Genomic DNA, 14663 nt, shown 5'->3' on the forward strand with positions numbered 1-14663 from the left:
GTTTTAAGACTCCGAAGAGTAACCAATACTTAAAATGCATCTAAAATTCGCTTACTTGCTACTCTGTCGAATCTTGCTCGACACTCGTATGATCCAAAATTTAAATGGTTAAGAACGCAACGCTTTATTGAGAAAAGTAGGCTTTTTAGTGAAGGGGATTCCTTTTGGAGCCTGGTATGAATTGTTTCTCTGTCAACTCTTAAAATGTTTAGTTTGTCAGAACCAAGTAATTGATATGGGGTGAAGTTATTCTATGGCGCTCCATGATTATTTCAATTGCTTCATATTACTAACTGGAATTTTGAGAATAACCTCATTACATATCTAGCATTAAGTAATTAAATAATATCTACTACTTTATATGATTTAAAATTGCATACCATTTACACAAGGAGTTGCAAGACAATCATCTATGTTGGAATCACATCTTACACCACTAAAACCGGTTGGGCAGATACAGGTAAAACCGTTAATTTTGTCTACACATGTACCTTTAAAAACAAAAACACAAACGGACAGAGAAACAAACATAAACAAAAAGAAGGAAATTAAAATGGACAATTAAACATGTTATTTTTGCACAATCTTACAAGCTTCCAACTGGAACTATAATTTTCTAGAGCTCCTCGAGCGTCATTGATAAAATGATAAATGATATTATACAAGCTTTTCAACTCGTATTTATCATTTCAAAATCCGAAAGCATTTCCAAGGAGTATTATCTAAGAAATTTATAAGTTACTGGTGATAGCTTTGTTGACTGAATCCATCATAATTCACTGCTAGAACTGCACACCCAGTTAGTGAAGTAAAGGAGATGCTAACGTTGGGTTTTTAGAAACATCGATCCTTTTACGATATGAATGGACTTCCTCTCAGATTGTGAAAAATAGAAAGAGAAAAGCATACTGCAGATTGTCAAAAGGCTAATACAACCAATTAACTTTTCATTACCATGAACGCATGGAGAAGACTGGCACTCGTCGATGTCTATGGTGCAGTTAAAACCAGTGTAACCAGACAGGCATTGGCAGGAATAATTGTTCACGGCATCGATGCATGTACCTAAAGTGAGTTAAGTTTCTGTTAACTATTTCTATTTTATTGTATAAATCATATTTTTTAAATGTTGGGAGCGATATAAATTCAAGTGTTTAGGTCGCTCTTTCACCCATAAAAGATCTTACATAATTATGATAGTTACGAAAAAATCTTAATTTTTCCCTTTCGGGGAATTAAAAAGTGATTGTCATATTTCTATATATAACTTACCATGAAGGCATGGAGATTGTAAACACTCGTCGATCTCCTTTTCACAGGTTTGTCCTTCGTAGCCAGGTTGACACTCACAGTAGTACATGCCTGATCCTCTGGGGTGATTAGGATCGGGCACGCAGGTCCCTTTGTCGGTACAAGGGCATGTCAATATCTCTATAGTCATGTTGAAAGTGGATGAAGCGTTACACTCGTCAGTAGCTTTGAAAAAGAATTTCGTTGAATTAAGACTCTCGGGCGTCCAGTGAAGAACGTTGCTGTCGCTGAATGACGCTAAGGAAGGACTTCCACCGATCATTTTCACCACAAATGGTCTTTTCTCAGGGTCTTCTCCTTCTAACTGTAGCCGAAGATCTTCTCCAATGAGGGCATATCTCACAGATGGGGTAGTGACGTTTGGAGGAAGATTTACTTTAAAGGAGAATGCAAATATTTTAATAACAATCACGACAGCCTCTCCTCTCTCATTACAAACCTTATTTAAATTTGTCCTCAAGTTTTTTACATAAACAATGGTAAAACTCCTAATTCTTTCCAAAACTATTATATGCTTTCCAAAACAGCATTTTCTGCGAAAATGGATTCGTATGGAAGGTTTTCATGTTGATACCGTAAAAAAGAAGCCATGAAGTTTTTGCTGATTAAATTAAATAAACCTGCTAAAACTTCTTGCTTATCTTCGTACGAGAAATCACTACGATAATAACAAAATACGCGAAATTCTTTCTTTATTTACAGAATTTACGACAACATTTGAAAGTACATGAGCAATTATACTAAAGTAATAACTTGCCTCAGGCTCCCTCGAATAATCCCCTCGACTCAGTCTCGGGGATTATTAAACAATTTGAGGTGAATGGCTTTTAATGAAATAAAAACAGTGATAATTACAATAACATTACAACAAATTGACGAGTTGTTGGCCATGTTGTTCCGTGCAAATCTCGCATTGTTTCATGATACACCTGAAAAATGAACGAAAAAATACCCGGTAAAGCAAGCTGGCTTTTTTTTCCCTGAAGAAAGTGAGGGACTACTTTTAGGTTAGTAAAACAGGTGAAACTTGTCGTCGTAATGACAGAACATTTCAGAACTCACCACCACTACAGTTAGCTAATGTGGTATAAGCATCTATCCAATTATTTCATAGATCATTTCTGAGTGAGTAGTTCAGTCGGATGAAAATAATGACGTCTCTTAGAGCTGGAACGCACATAATATGGGAACACTCCCCTTCCCCGCTTTGGAGGCGTTCAGGAGCATCAAATCTTGGAAAAGGGAAAGAAATCCTGACATTGAGAAAAGAGTAATATAACGCAGAAAAAAAAAATAACCAAAAACTTACCCATTTCCAGTTGATTCAGCAATGAAAGCCATTAATGCGCCTCACGCGTTGCTTGTTAAATGGCAGCCATCTCCTCTCAGGGAATTACTTTTGCGAAAAACCGCTAACCTTTATTTGTTTGTCCATTTTCTTAGAAACCTACCCAGACCGGTCAAAACGTGAACTTATGCCTAGTAAAAGAATCTTCAGAGCAATTTGAATATAAATATATTTTTTTAAAAAATAAGATCACATAGGCCACTATTAACGTTGAAATAATTTTCTGTCTAAAAATGTGAAATTTTGCTATATTCCTATATACATCAGGCGATGGATGAATTTCTGTAACATCTAGTAAATGAAAGGATGCAGAATTGCTGTGACATCTAGTGAGGAAGTATTTGCAGAATTTCTGCGAAATCTAGGGAGTAAGAGTCTAAAGAGTTTCTGTAACATTTATTGAACAAGGTTGCTGAATTCCTGCAACATCCAGCGTATTATAGGTTCCAAAATTTCTGCAAAATCTAATTACGAACGAGAGGTTGCAGAATTTTCTGCGACATCCAGTGTATTACTAGTTGCAGAATTTCTGTGACATACAGTGTCTGAGTTGTCACAGAATTTCTACGACATCCAGTGTGTGAGAATTTGCACAATTTCTGCAAAACCTAGTAAATGAAAGGTTATAGAATTTCTGCAAAATCTAATGAATGGATGGTTGCAGAATTTCTGCGACATCCAGTATACGAATGGTCCCAGAATTTCTGCGAAATCCAGTATATGAATGGTTGCAGAATTTCTGCGACATCCAGTGTATGAGTGGCTAAAAAAGTTCTGCGACATTCAGCGCATTAGACTTTGCAGACTTTCTGCAAAATCTAGTGAAGGAGAGGTTGCAGAATTTCTGCGACATCCGGTATACGAATGGTTGCAGAATAATTGCGACATGCAGTCTACGAATGGTGGCAGAATTTTTAGCAACATCCATTGACCGAGAGGTTGCAGAATTTTTGCGATATCCGTTCTATCAACGAAGCAAAAACTGCTGAGATCTAATCTCTTTAACAAGAGCTTTCAGGGAGAAACCATTGATTTATCTGAAAATTTGCTATTTTAGAAAATACAAAATAGTTTGGAAAGCATTGCTCAATGAACGAAGCAAAAACTGCTGAGATCTAATCGTTTTGCAGGAAAATAGTGTGGTGAATGCCGCACTTTTTTAAATTTAGTCACATCGTGCTATACCTCAACGCGTATTTAATAAAATCCCATACGAAAACACACACACAATCAAACAGATAGAAAAGAAAAGAAAAACGATAAAAGGTTAAAAGTTAATTATACAAGGACACTCGTGGCGTTTCGACATCAATTACACATGATAGGTGGCTTATCCCACAGGGGTTTTCGGTGAGCTTAAGTTCAAAATGATGTCAAAAGGCTTTAAGCTTTTGAAAATCTTGAGGAAAAGTATCCACAATCTCTGTCCACCTTTCTATTAATTGATTAATTCATCCCATAGGAGCAAATAATTTATTCTTCCATCACCCTCTAATTATGCTAGTAACTCACCGCATCGTTGCGTCCACTTATGCTGACTTTTAGACGGAATACATTGCCGACACCAATCGTCTGGATTTGGATCACCTTCAGCGAAACAGTGGCCTTTAATAAGACATGAGTCATCCTAAAAGATAATTTGAACAAGAGATAAATTAATGAGTATATGTATTTAACAACAATATTTTTCGCCGAAAATGAAGTGAATATTGTTGAATAATCCAACAATGTTCAATGAGCATGAGGTAGATATTTTTTTAGTCTTTCTCAGGTGATTTCGAATTCTGATGTAAATTTCTTAAATAGAGAAAGCATTGCGCATACTTTGTTACCACTGTGTTGATTACTCTTATACTTACTGCGTAAACAGGTTTATTCTATTCAATTAGCAAAAACATTTAGCATCTTTTGCGCTCCTCGCAATTAAATTTTCTTCTATTGCGTTTATCACTTCCTCGGAAATAATGACAAAACGCGAGGTAGTAATTTTGAAATTTAGCATTGCTGCAGTAATTACCTCACCTCAATGATTAGGGCGATTTAGAATAATTGCTCAGGTGATTATAGACATGCGTGCGCTATGGTTGGTCAAGAATTTCGTCATATCTTGTAATTATACTAGCTATTATGCTAAAACAATTCTTCGCCTCAGGCTCAATAAATATTGTTGGATAATCCACTCGACTTCGTCTCTGGGATTATTCAATAATATGCACTAAGCCTGAGGTGAACAATTGTTAAATATGACGCAATCCTCGACCAATCAGAGCGCGCATATCTCCATAATTATCTGAGCAATTGCACTAAATATGTATGTGCATGTATGTATCTGTTGATTTCAACTATTTTTTTAATTATCTCTGTATTTAGCACTGAAACCAACCTCTAACTCCACAATTAAAATTATGTAACAACATAAGAAACAAGTAATAGATGAATAGTACAATTCTAAGGTATTATAGCAGATTAGATTTCGAGATCTAAATTAGCTTATCTTTTTCTATAGACATGTGCGCGCTCTGATTGGTCAAGGATTACATCATATCTCGCAATTACACGAAAACAATTATCCCACGAGCTCGCGTTGGATATGAGATGACAGATAGCTAACGAGGCTCTTAGAGCTGGGCCGAGTTGGCTATAATCATGTTATATTCATCCAGCGAGGACGGGGACGGGTTAATGGCAAGATACGATATTGAATATAATTAACTTTTTCTTTTGTCGTACCTTAAGAGAACAGCCATTTGAAACGTTACACACTTGACACACTGGGTCGAATGTTATCATTTGAACAGGCTCGCTCTCGTGACTTCCATCGTTGGATACTGATATGAAATACCTAGCTGCCGGTGTACCTTCGACTTGATAATTGCCAAGATTAATAGGAGGGATTGGGAGATTGCATTCAACGGCAAACAAGTCTGTTTTACTTCCATTAAACTTTTGTGACACGTTCATCGGTATCCAGGTGCTTGGTACGACCTTTTGAAGCACAAATAAGTAAAGATCTATGAGAGAGAATGTTGTTATATTGATAACACAGGGCGATATCACAAATGTCACACTGGTGTCTAGTTTGGGCATGTTACCAGTGAGAATGATGCGATCTAAGTTAGAATTACGCAGTGAAATTAGTTTTAGTCGGCTGGCTGCAGGTTTAAAAAAAGCATATAACTATTAATGAATAGTCGAAAAAATTTTAGAGGTATAGGTTAGAATACACCGAGGGTGCGAGGAAACTCACAAGTATTAACCATATAATTACAGACTAGAAGTAGACCTTAGATCTGAAGTGCTGCAACCAGTGAGCACAAATCGTCAAGTTATTTTTCATGGTATCATGTTTTTATCTCATTCATACTGAGATTTGTTCCTACAGACCGACAAATTTCAAAGATCAGAGGCCATTCGTTGCCCCTCCACTGGAAGTTCTATCGTTCATGTCTCTACCTGGACCAAAGGTATATTTTCATGGTCGTTCGTTCAGTGTATGAAATAAGAATTCTCTCGCGTTCCAAAGTCCCTACTGAATGAAACAAAACAATTAAAATATGCAACATGGAAGCTACCTTGGACTCTCTGACATGACATGTCAAATTTTCTGAACTTAAAAAATAGTCGCCAAAAACAATGGTTCTCTTGCAGGGCCTTGCACGGATATCGCAGAGTCCTTCATCCAATGCCCTTAAAGTAGAAGGAGAAAAATTGTTTTAGTACTCGTTACATTTAAACTGGCTATCGTTTTCTGCAGCTGCCCACCCCTCTTTAACACAGCTTTTATAAAATTGGTGGGATGAGGTTGCTTCAGTGACAAGCATAATTTTTTTTTTTTTCTCAGAGGGCAGGGTAACCAATTCTGCAATCTGATTGGTTCTTAGTGTGGTCTGGGCTTTTCTTATCTCTGCCTAAGGGCACGGTAACGCTTTTGTGAGTCGCCGAGAAAATCCCGAGCGTCGTTGCCATTTTTCGTAATTATATTTTGTTAATCCTCTCTTTGCAATCTCTCAAATCGCTGTGCTTGCCAGCAATAATTGTTTTCGAAATAAATTTGTGGTAGCGAATGTGTCATTAAATGGATTGACATGTGGCCCAAAAACGTTTTTGGTAAAAATTAATCCTTCAAAAAAAGTAACTCGGAAGGTTAAAACGGTGAGATATTTGTCTCTAATCAAATTAATCGGTAGAAACATTTATTTAATATCTAATTTCTCTCAATTTTTTTTTGCGTTAAACGGTGAACGAAGACCTACCATACAAATACGCCTTCGATTAGCCTTTGCAAGTCTGTTCAATTTGGTCATTTGTACTGTAAATTGCACCACAAAAACCGACGAAATTCAACGAGAGAAAGTTCAGTTTTTCAAAATTTAAAATGCACTTTAATTTTTTCTCTTACGCGCCCTCTAATTGACAGGTGTCAGATTATGACAGATACTTATGAAAAAACCTGTATCAGAGTTTGTTACATGTTTGTTAGATCATGTTACATCATATCTTTTTTTTATCATTTTTTATTAATTTATTTTCTATCTTTGCTCATTTGCCTTTCTTCGTGTGGCCTGGCCCGTTAAAAAGTTTTTAGCAGCTCGGTTCGTATATAGAAAATCCTTCTCTTGCTCACGAAATTACGACCAATAATAAATATAATAAATAGTGATAAATTCCCGATTTAGATTGTTTCTAGTCCAATTGGTCGATCCTCAACTTTCACCGTTTGTTGGTCCGTGAGTGAACGGAATCCTATAGGAACTTTTATCAAAAATTAAGTGGTGAAACAATTAAGTCAAGTAGTACCTGAACAACCGCGGAATTTCATCGTATCTCATCGAACAATCAGCTGCAACGAAACCTTCATTACAAACGCAAGTACCATTTGAACAGTTCCCTTGGAAGCTGCAGTCATTGGGGCATAGCTTCTCCGTTATTTTTGTAGGAGGCACAAGATTTCCTTCCTCATCTTTCTCGTAAGCGGAGTAGTTTTTCACTACCTCAAATTGGCAGCTCGATTTTAGCGCCTCGAAAGCGCTCTCAACCCAGAAGACGTCCCCTGTTGCCTGAACAAAACAAAATAAAGGTATTAATATGGTGCAACGCTATGACGATCACTGCGATATCAACGGGTTTATATTATAAAAGAGATGAAACAAAATTTGTGTTTGTCCCCTCCCCTGTAATGGAGGTGGACTTTTGAATTTGCGTTAGAGCAAAATTTGCGTCAGAGCAAAATTTGCGTCAGAGCAAAATATGCGTTAGAGCAAAATTTGCGTCAGAGCAAAATTTGCGTCAGAGCAAAATTTGCGTCAGAGCAAAATTTGCGTCAGAGCAAAATTTGCGTCAGAGCAAAATTTGCGTTAGAGCAGTGTAGCTCAGTTTTACTCGGTGACTAGGCAGTAATTCGGCTTCACCAACGATAAATGCAAGTTTGAATCGTGGCTTTGCGATGTATTGAGTTTAATTCTAGTAAATAATGAATACAAACCAGACAGAATCCTCCTTTGATAGGAAACATATTGCGATACCAGTGTTTCCTCAGCTTTCCGTGCGTTTTTTTGTTTGGTTTTTAGGGTTCTTTTTCGTAGTAATGCGAAATTCAGGGCTTCTCAATATTCCCTTTGCATCAAATCAACTCACACTCGTACGCTTTAATTTATTGCATTTTGTCAGCTGTCAAGATCACTTCACTTATTTCAAAGGCTATCACTTAAAACAGAAACGAGAAGAAAAAGATAAAGAAAAAGTATGTCTTGATTTGAATTTAACAGCTTTGTATCCTACCTGCAGATCTAAAGCACATTGGCGGATGATGCCACTAATGTTTACGTTTGGAAGTTCTATACAAACACGGACAGCATCAATGTTTAACAAAGTTTTCTCACAGTAGTCCGTTGTATTTTCCAAGGACATTTTGAAGTTCACTTCACGTTTTTTACGCGGCGAATTGAATGAGATAGGAGTTTCGATGTTGTCATAACGGTAAATGACGTCATCACTATACTCAACATCTCTCTTTCCTTCGTTATCATTAAGGTTTCCTTGGGGTGCAGGTTTAAAGGGAGGATTTTGATTTGTTTCTGTAGGCTGTGAGACGCTTTGACTGCACCGAACATCCATTACTCCACTTGTTTCAGTGCATGTGCAGAATTCCTGATCGAAGATGGAACCGTCACATTGTGCATCATTGCACATCGGCACAATGTGGAAGAGACTCTCCGACTTGTTGACTCTAGGGAAACATATTCTATTAGGGTCCTGATTAAATTCAAACAAATTGAATTATCAAATATGATGAATGTAAACTGTTTTTAACTGCTGCTACGATAATTGACTTCAAGGAAAAGTAAAGTTATGAATATGGAAGCGATCTTCGCAGTAACGAACGCTACTTAAGCAGAAATACATCAGGCCTTTACGGGATTTGAACAAATGACCCCCGCGATACAGGTGCACCTCTCTACCGACTGATTATGATTGTGTTGGTTCCAAATAAACCCGTGAAGTAGTGAATAAAATGACTGTAAATATATGAAAATCATAAATATGAACTGTAGATAAAGAAGTGAACTTGGAAGCGATCCTCGCAGTAATGAACAGGCCTGTGGGGAATTTGAACCCATGATCTCTGCGAGCTTGTTAACACAGTTGATAGAGCGCTACATCGGTATCGCAAAGGTCATGGGTTCAAATCCAGTGCAGGCCTGAATTTTTTTTCAGTTCCAATTTTTAATACTTTTTAAGTAGTTTTCATCATTGCAGAGATCGCTTCCATGTTCATTTCTTTTTCCGCATTTCATACACGTGATTTTCATATATTTACAGTCGGAAAAGTATAGTGTTCTGTCATTTCAAAACCTCTTTTAAATCCATTTAATACGATTTTAAGGTAAATTTTTGGAGAGAAGCGATGCTAAAACTGAGAAAGTTGTTTTTCTGGAACAATAATGACATCAATCCTATAAACTACGGTTTTAAAAAAGGATTTCCAGCCCCGATAAAAAGCGGTAGCAACACACGTGCAGAAAAAAAAAAAACAACAACAACAACAAAAGAAAAAAAACAAGAAAAATAAAAAGGGAATGAAAAAAAAAACCTTATTTTTTCACGTGTGTTCGAAAAACTTTCGCCAATCAGCTACTGACACGTTACCCGCCTTTCGCGCCACTAGCTCAGGTTGACGAATGAAAGGCAAATCCTTCACCATTCTCAATCCAAGGTCTTTTGTCGGAATTTTCTCAGTTTATGGCTGCTGAAACACTGATTAATTCCCTATCGCTTACAGACAACGATGCTCAAACTTTCCTCGAAGGGGAAGAAAACCAATGTACGAAAAAAAAGAAAACCGAAAGTTACGTATTCAGTGGCTTTGGCAATTGCATTTCTTGCGGCTGAGAACGAAAATCTACTGGCCGATTTGGTCGTTTACCTGAAAGATTTCCTCTGTCAGCCAGGAAAAGTCAATCAATGATAATTGCAATGCATTTAGCTTTAGAAATGATGATTTATTTTACCTCCAGCTTAGTCCAAAAGCTTCTTGATCTGTATGACTTTGATTGTCCCCACCGAGAAAGTCATCGTTGGGATCACCATTAAAATTTCCGCACATACCTTCGGTTTTAGAAAAGTCAGACCTAGGGGCGTACAGATATACGCTATTTCCCCAGCTATAGCGCTGTATTTTAACTCTAGTCCCAGAGGGAAGTCTCACCTTTTAAAAAATCAATTATGCATGTCATAGGTCAGTTCTCGCTCTTCAGGAGTAATGAGATTTAGTGAATGGAATTATCTTGAACCCACAAGCACTAGTTAACGCTATACCTTAACTACCTTGGGACAGGAGAATAGAAGTAAACATCATTTTGAGATTCTAGGGGCATTATTATAAATAGGGATAACCTTGTAAAAGCACATGTTACGTGACTGATATATTATTCGGATTCGGCTTGTCAATCGATAATTTTTTCGCCTGTTTTGCTTTTGTTCATTGTTAAAGCCAGAACACTGGAATCGGCTAAGTGATGTTATTAAATGAGGAGTCTCCATCTTGAAGAAAGATGGTAAGATAATTAGCGATAGCGCTCAGCATTTCGCCTCATCCTCTATTAAGATGCTTTTAATAGATTGTTTTTCCGGATGTGATTTGCAAGAAATTCGAGAAGCCCTTTTTCACAGATGTGGCGATAGCTGGCCGGCCTGACGCACACCTCGCTAAAGAGAGAAATACTCTATGGCAAAACCACTGTTCATGATGCAACTCAATAAAATACAACTCTGAAAAACCTTAATTATTTACTTTTTCTTGCAATGAGCGTGACCACGGCCTACCTTTGAGAAGAGGACAAGAAACCACATCGGTAGGAATAATTTGAAGTTTCAACTAACTAATTTCCTAATGGAGACCAAGATGATTTACACAACTGGATTCTAAGCCCTCATTCCCAGGGTTTTTTCATTGTTATTCTTTATTATTCAACATTGTGTTGGTTTAGCGCGGAATAGGTTGTGCATTGCTCTTATCAGTACTTCTTACCGCACTTTCAATTTATAACACTTTCTTTCACAAGGAGCAGAGGTTTTCGGAATTCTTCTAATTCTTTTTCATTCTCTTTTAGCTCCAATTTTGCTCTAATGTAACCAGTGCTCATTTGCATGATTTTGAGTTAAAGCAATAAAACTCACTTTCTATCGGTTTACCGGCTAATAAATCGCCCAGGATGTTGGGAGAACACGAGAAAAGTTTGGCTTTACAAATGCTTGCAATTTTGACTCCCGATAATGTGTACGGAAATTTTTCAAAGTCTGGGGGCCTTAGAAGCGTTTTAATATTTTCAGGAGCTTTTCCAGCGAAATAAAGGTCAGTTGTAGAATTTTAACTTGTGAAATTTATTTTCAATACGAGGATTTATCTTTAAATTCTTTAATAACGTTACCACTGCACCACGACAAAAGCGATAAAATCAAAGGACAATAACATTGAGCCGTGTGCACTGTTTCAAACTTCGTCCAGCTATTTGTTTAGAAGCAGTACACTATTTTCCTTTATCCATACAGATTTGTCTCTGTTGCCTCAGCTTAAATTAAAGCTTTCATGAAGTTACCTTTAAAGTTTATAGTAAATTATTCAAACGCTTAAACTTGCTATTGAAAGCTGAAATCGCGGACAGCAAACGGAATTCGCATAAAATCTGCATTTTATAGGACGGGAAGATATCTCGGTTTTCTACGGTTCAGAGTTGTGAACAGTTCCTGAGAACGAAGCCTAACAGCTAAATCTTTGGCCATTTTATGGTCAACGGTTGATCCTATCGAGATTCTCTCACTATCGATGGGGATTCAATTGCTGCTCGAGGGAAGAAAGTTTGTGGTAGCTCTCCACGGCTGTTAATATATTTGCTTTTATGGCCGGCACCGACTTCAGGATTGTTACCGAGGTAGCTCGCAAACAATGTGAGGAGTGTTCAAAAATTTATCACAATGGCGATGACTAACGTCAAAGTTCTACATCTTCTATTAACATTTCAGGGTTCAAAAACTTTACATGATGGCCGTCTTAGATTATTTTATTGAAATTATCTTTTTATTTTGTAATTTAATCGTTGGAAAGACTAAAATTAACAAACACAAAAGACAAAAAAAAACTGAGAGGTGGGAGAGGGGAGGATACCCATTTCGACTGGACGTCCAAGGACTTATAGGAGTCTTTGTGTCTCACCTCGTACTCGCTATAACCACCTGGATGCCGCACAAGTATTTCTGTTCCCTTTCGTAACCGGCGTTTGCTAGGAATTCGTATTTTCATTGGCATTCCATACCGCAGATGTAAATCCGCGGTACAAGTGTCAAGGACAATAACATCATTGTGTTCCCTTATGGCCACACCACAGTCGCATGCTCTGTCCCAACAATTCCACAGGCGAGTTTGTACCTAATATGGATAGAGAAAGACTGTTTACATGTCTCCGAAAAGAGCTTTACATGCAAAATCATTATCCGATAGTACTTTTTCGCTAACGACATCTCAGACAGTCATTTCGGCCACTCATATGTTTTTGGTAAACTGTCAGCCTCGTCCCCTTGACATGCGTGCTTGAAATTCATTATAGTTGCCTAAAATACTCGGGGTTCGAAGAACGCGAACCGAAGGGAGGGGCTAACCCGGATATCCTATTTCAACTCGACTTTCTTTACACTCGTTTTTTAGTGCTGTATTCTTTGAAAGAAGAAAAAACATACTCGTGGAAACTAACTGGGAAAAACGTTACTGGAAAGCTATCACTTTCCTGCGAAGCGCCATTTTGCCTGTTGCCTGTAATGAATATGAGGGTTCTATCATTTTATTAGCTGACGGCTCTCAGCGTGAGACTCGTGTTGACATAATTCTCTGACAAGTCATGAGATGTTTAGAAGACCAAACTCTATCAAAAACTCACAAGAAGATTTTGACAAAATAGCTCTTCTTCAAATAAATTAACGAGGAATGTAGAATTGGCGGAATTCCGTAAAATTCGATCCGAAAGTTGAGTGAACAATGAGAAACAGGCACATTTTTAAATATTCAAATAATTCCCTCGTTCGGCCTTGGTAATTTACTCTTTTGCAGGTCTTTTTAATAATCGAGCGAGTTTCATAAAATCTTACTTCAAAATATCGATCCAAGTTGCGATATAAAACAAAGTCTCCAGTTCCTGTGTTGAAGTAAAAGGACCTGCGATAGAGATGAGACGATTTAATCAAATATTCATTTATTTAGCTTAAGATCCATTTAGAAAGCTGGCATTAAATTTAGAACCTAATGCAAAATCCTTGAGTGCGCTCTAACCCATAACATTCCACCCAACCCCTCTCTTATCACTTACAGCGCTCTTAATTAGTATGCATGCACTTTTCAATTCACCCCATCCGAAACGTCCACCAATTCTTGGATTTATCCTGCACATATGATATTTATTTACGAAAAATTCCGTTTCAGTGGCCAAGAAAAAACCGACCCGCACGGTTTCATCTTTACTGCAACCTGGAGCAGAGTTTACTACAAATACGTAGTTGTTATACTAAAAGCAAACCTTGTATCGAATGTCAAGTAGTGTGGATCACCCGTAGTTCGGCACAGGTTAACAGGATTCTCTTTCTTTCTCAACTGAAAACATCAAAATAATAATACGTATGGCAAAGAACAGAAGAGTGGATACAATGGATGGTTAATTGATGCATATATAGCAACCCTAAAGGCTGAATTGTGTATTTAAAGTTATAGAATACTATTACTGAGGTTTTAGTGCTAAAATTTGCCATATATATATACAAAGGATAACGGAAGGGGAGAGGTTAGATTTGTTTGCCATCCGTCTATCGATTTTTTTGTTCTTTCTCTTTTTATAAGAGGGATTTTATCTGGGAAACTGCCACTTTAGTGGCTGACGTTTGTTTATGTTGGAGACACATTTGCTGTGAACTTGGTGAAAATCGGCTTATAGATATAGGAGATACTTAACGACAAGTGAAGTGTGGTTTAGGGTTTGATGTGAGCTACGAAAAAAATAAAAATTTTAAGCAAACGAGGAAAATACAGTCAACCTATCATCTATTTCGGAGTTTTATTTTTGTATTTCCCTGTCAAGTTGGATAGCTACTGTTCTTTTGACAAGCCAAAAATTATTGTATAAAGGGGCAAGTTTCTAAGAAACTGTGGTCGCTCTGACGAAGACCCGCTCGAAACGTAAGCCTTTTTAAAGACTGACGTGCTCTGGTTAATATTCAGGCTATATAACTTTTCTTTTTGAGTTATTGATTAAATTTTGCTTTCAGAAAGATAAAATATAAAATTAAAGAACCAAAACAGACTAAGAAAATATAAAAAAATACAATTTTCATGCGAAATGATTTCGTAATTCACAGAGTTATCGGTGGTTTTGAGGGTGGAATTCCCCTTTAAGAACCAGTAGCTTTACTGAAGTGGAAAAAGAATTGATGACCTACCACAACTGGTGGAAGATTGTAGTTCAGCCAA

At 37.2% G+C, this 14663-nt stretch overlaps 1 protein-coding gene across 3 annotated transcripts in view; it reads right to left on the minus strand.

Moving 5' to 3' along the window:
* The window catches only part of LOC131773206 (von Willebrand factor D and EGF domain-containing protein-like), a 32188-nt gene that overhangs the window by 8041 nt on the left and 9484 nt on the right, over nt 1-14663 (minus strand). For all 3 annotated transcript variants that reach the window (XM_066161287.1, XM_066161289.1, XM_066161288.1), the window contains exons 6-18: nt 14633-14663; nt 13720-13793; nt 13295-13361; nt 12369-12581; nt 10168-10364; nt 8438-8885; nt 7457-7716; nt 6232-6346; nt 5390-5644; nt 4172-4286; nt 1273-1686; nt 955-1065; nt 381-491 (exon numbers count right to left, since the gene is read on the minus strand). The exon at nt 14633-14663 is cut by the window's right edge and continues 302 nt beyond it. In XM_066161287.1, coding sequence (XP_066017384.1) covers nt 381-491; nt 955-1065; nt 1273-1686; nt 4172-4286; nt 5390-5644; nt 6232-6346; nt 7457-7716; nt 8438-8885; nt 10168-10364; nt 12369-12581; nt 13295-13361; nt 13720-13793; nt 14633-14663 — 2411 coding nt within the window. The remainder of the gene's footprint in view (nt 1-380; nt 492-954; nt 1066-1272; nt 1687-4171; nt 4287-5389; nt 5645-6231; nt 6347-7456; nt 7717-8437; nt 8886-10167; nt 10365-12368; nt 12582-13294; nt 13362-13719; nt 13794-14632) is intronic.

This window comes from Pocillopora verrucosa, chromosome 14, assembly GCF_036669915.1.
Source record: "Pocillopora verrucosa isolate sample1 chromosome 14, ASM3666991v2, whole genome shotgun sequence".
Lineage (NCBI taxonomy): Eukaryota > Metazoa > Cnidaria > Anthozoa > Scleractinia > Pocilloporidae > Pocillopora > Pocillopora verrucosa.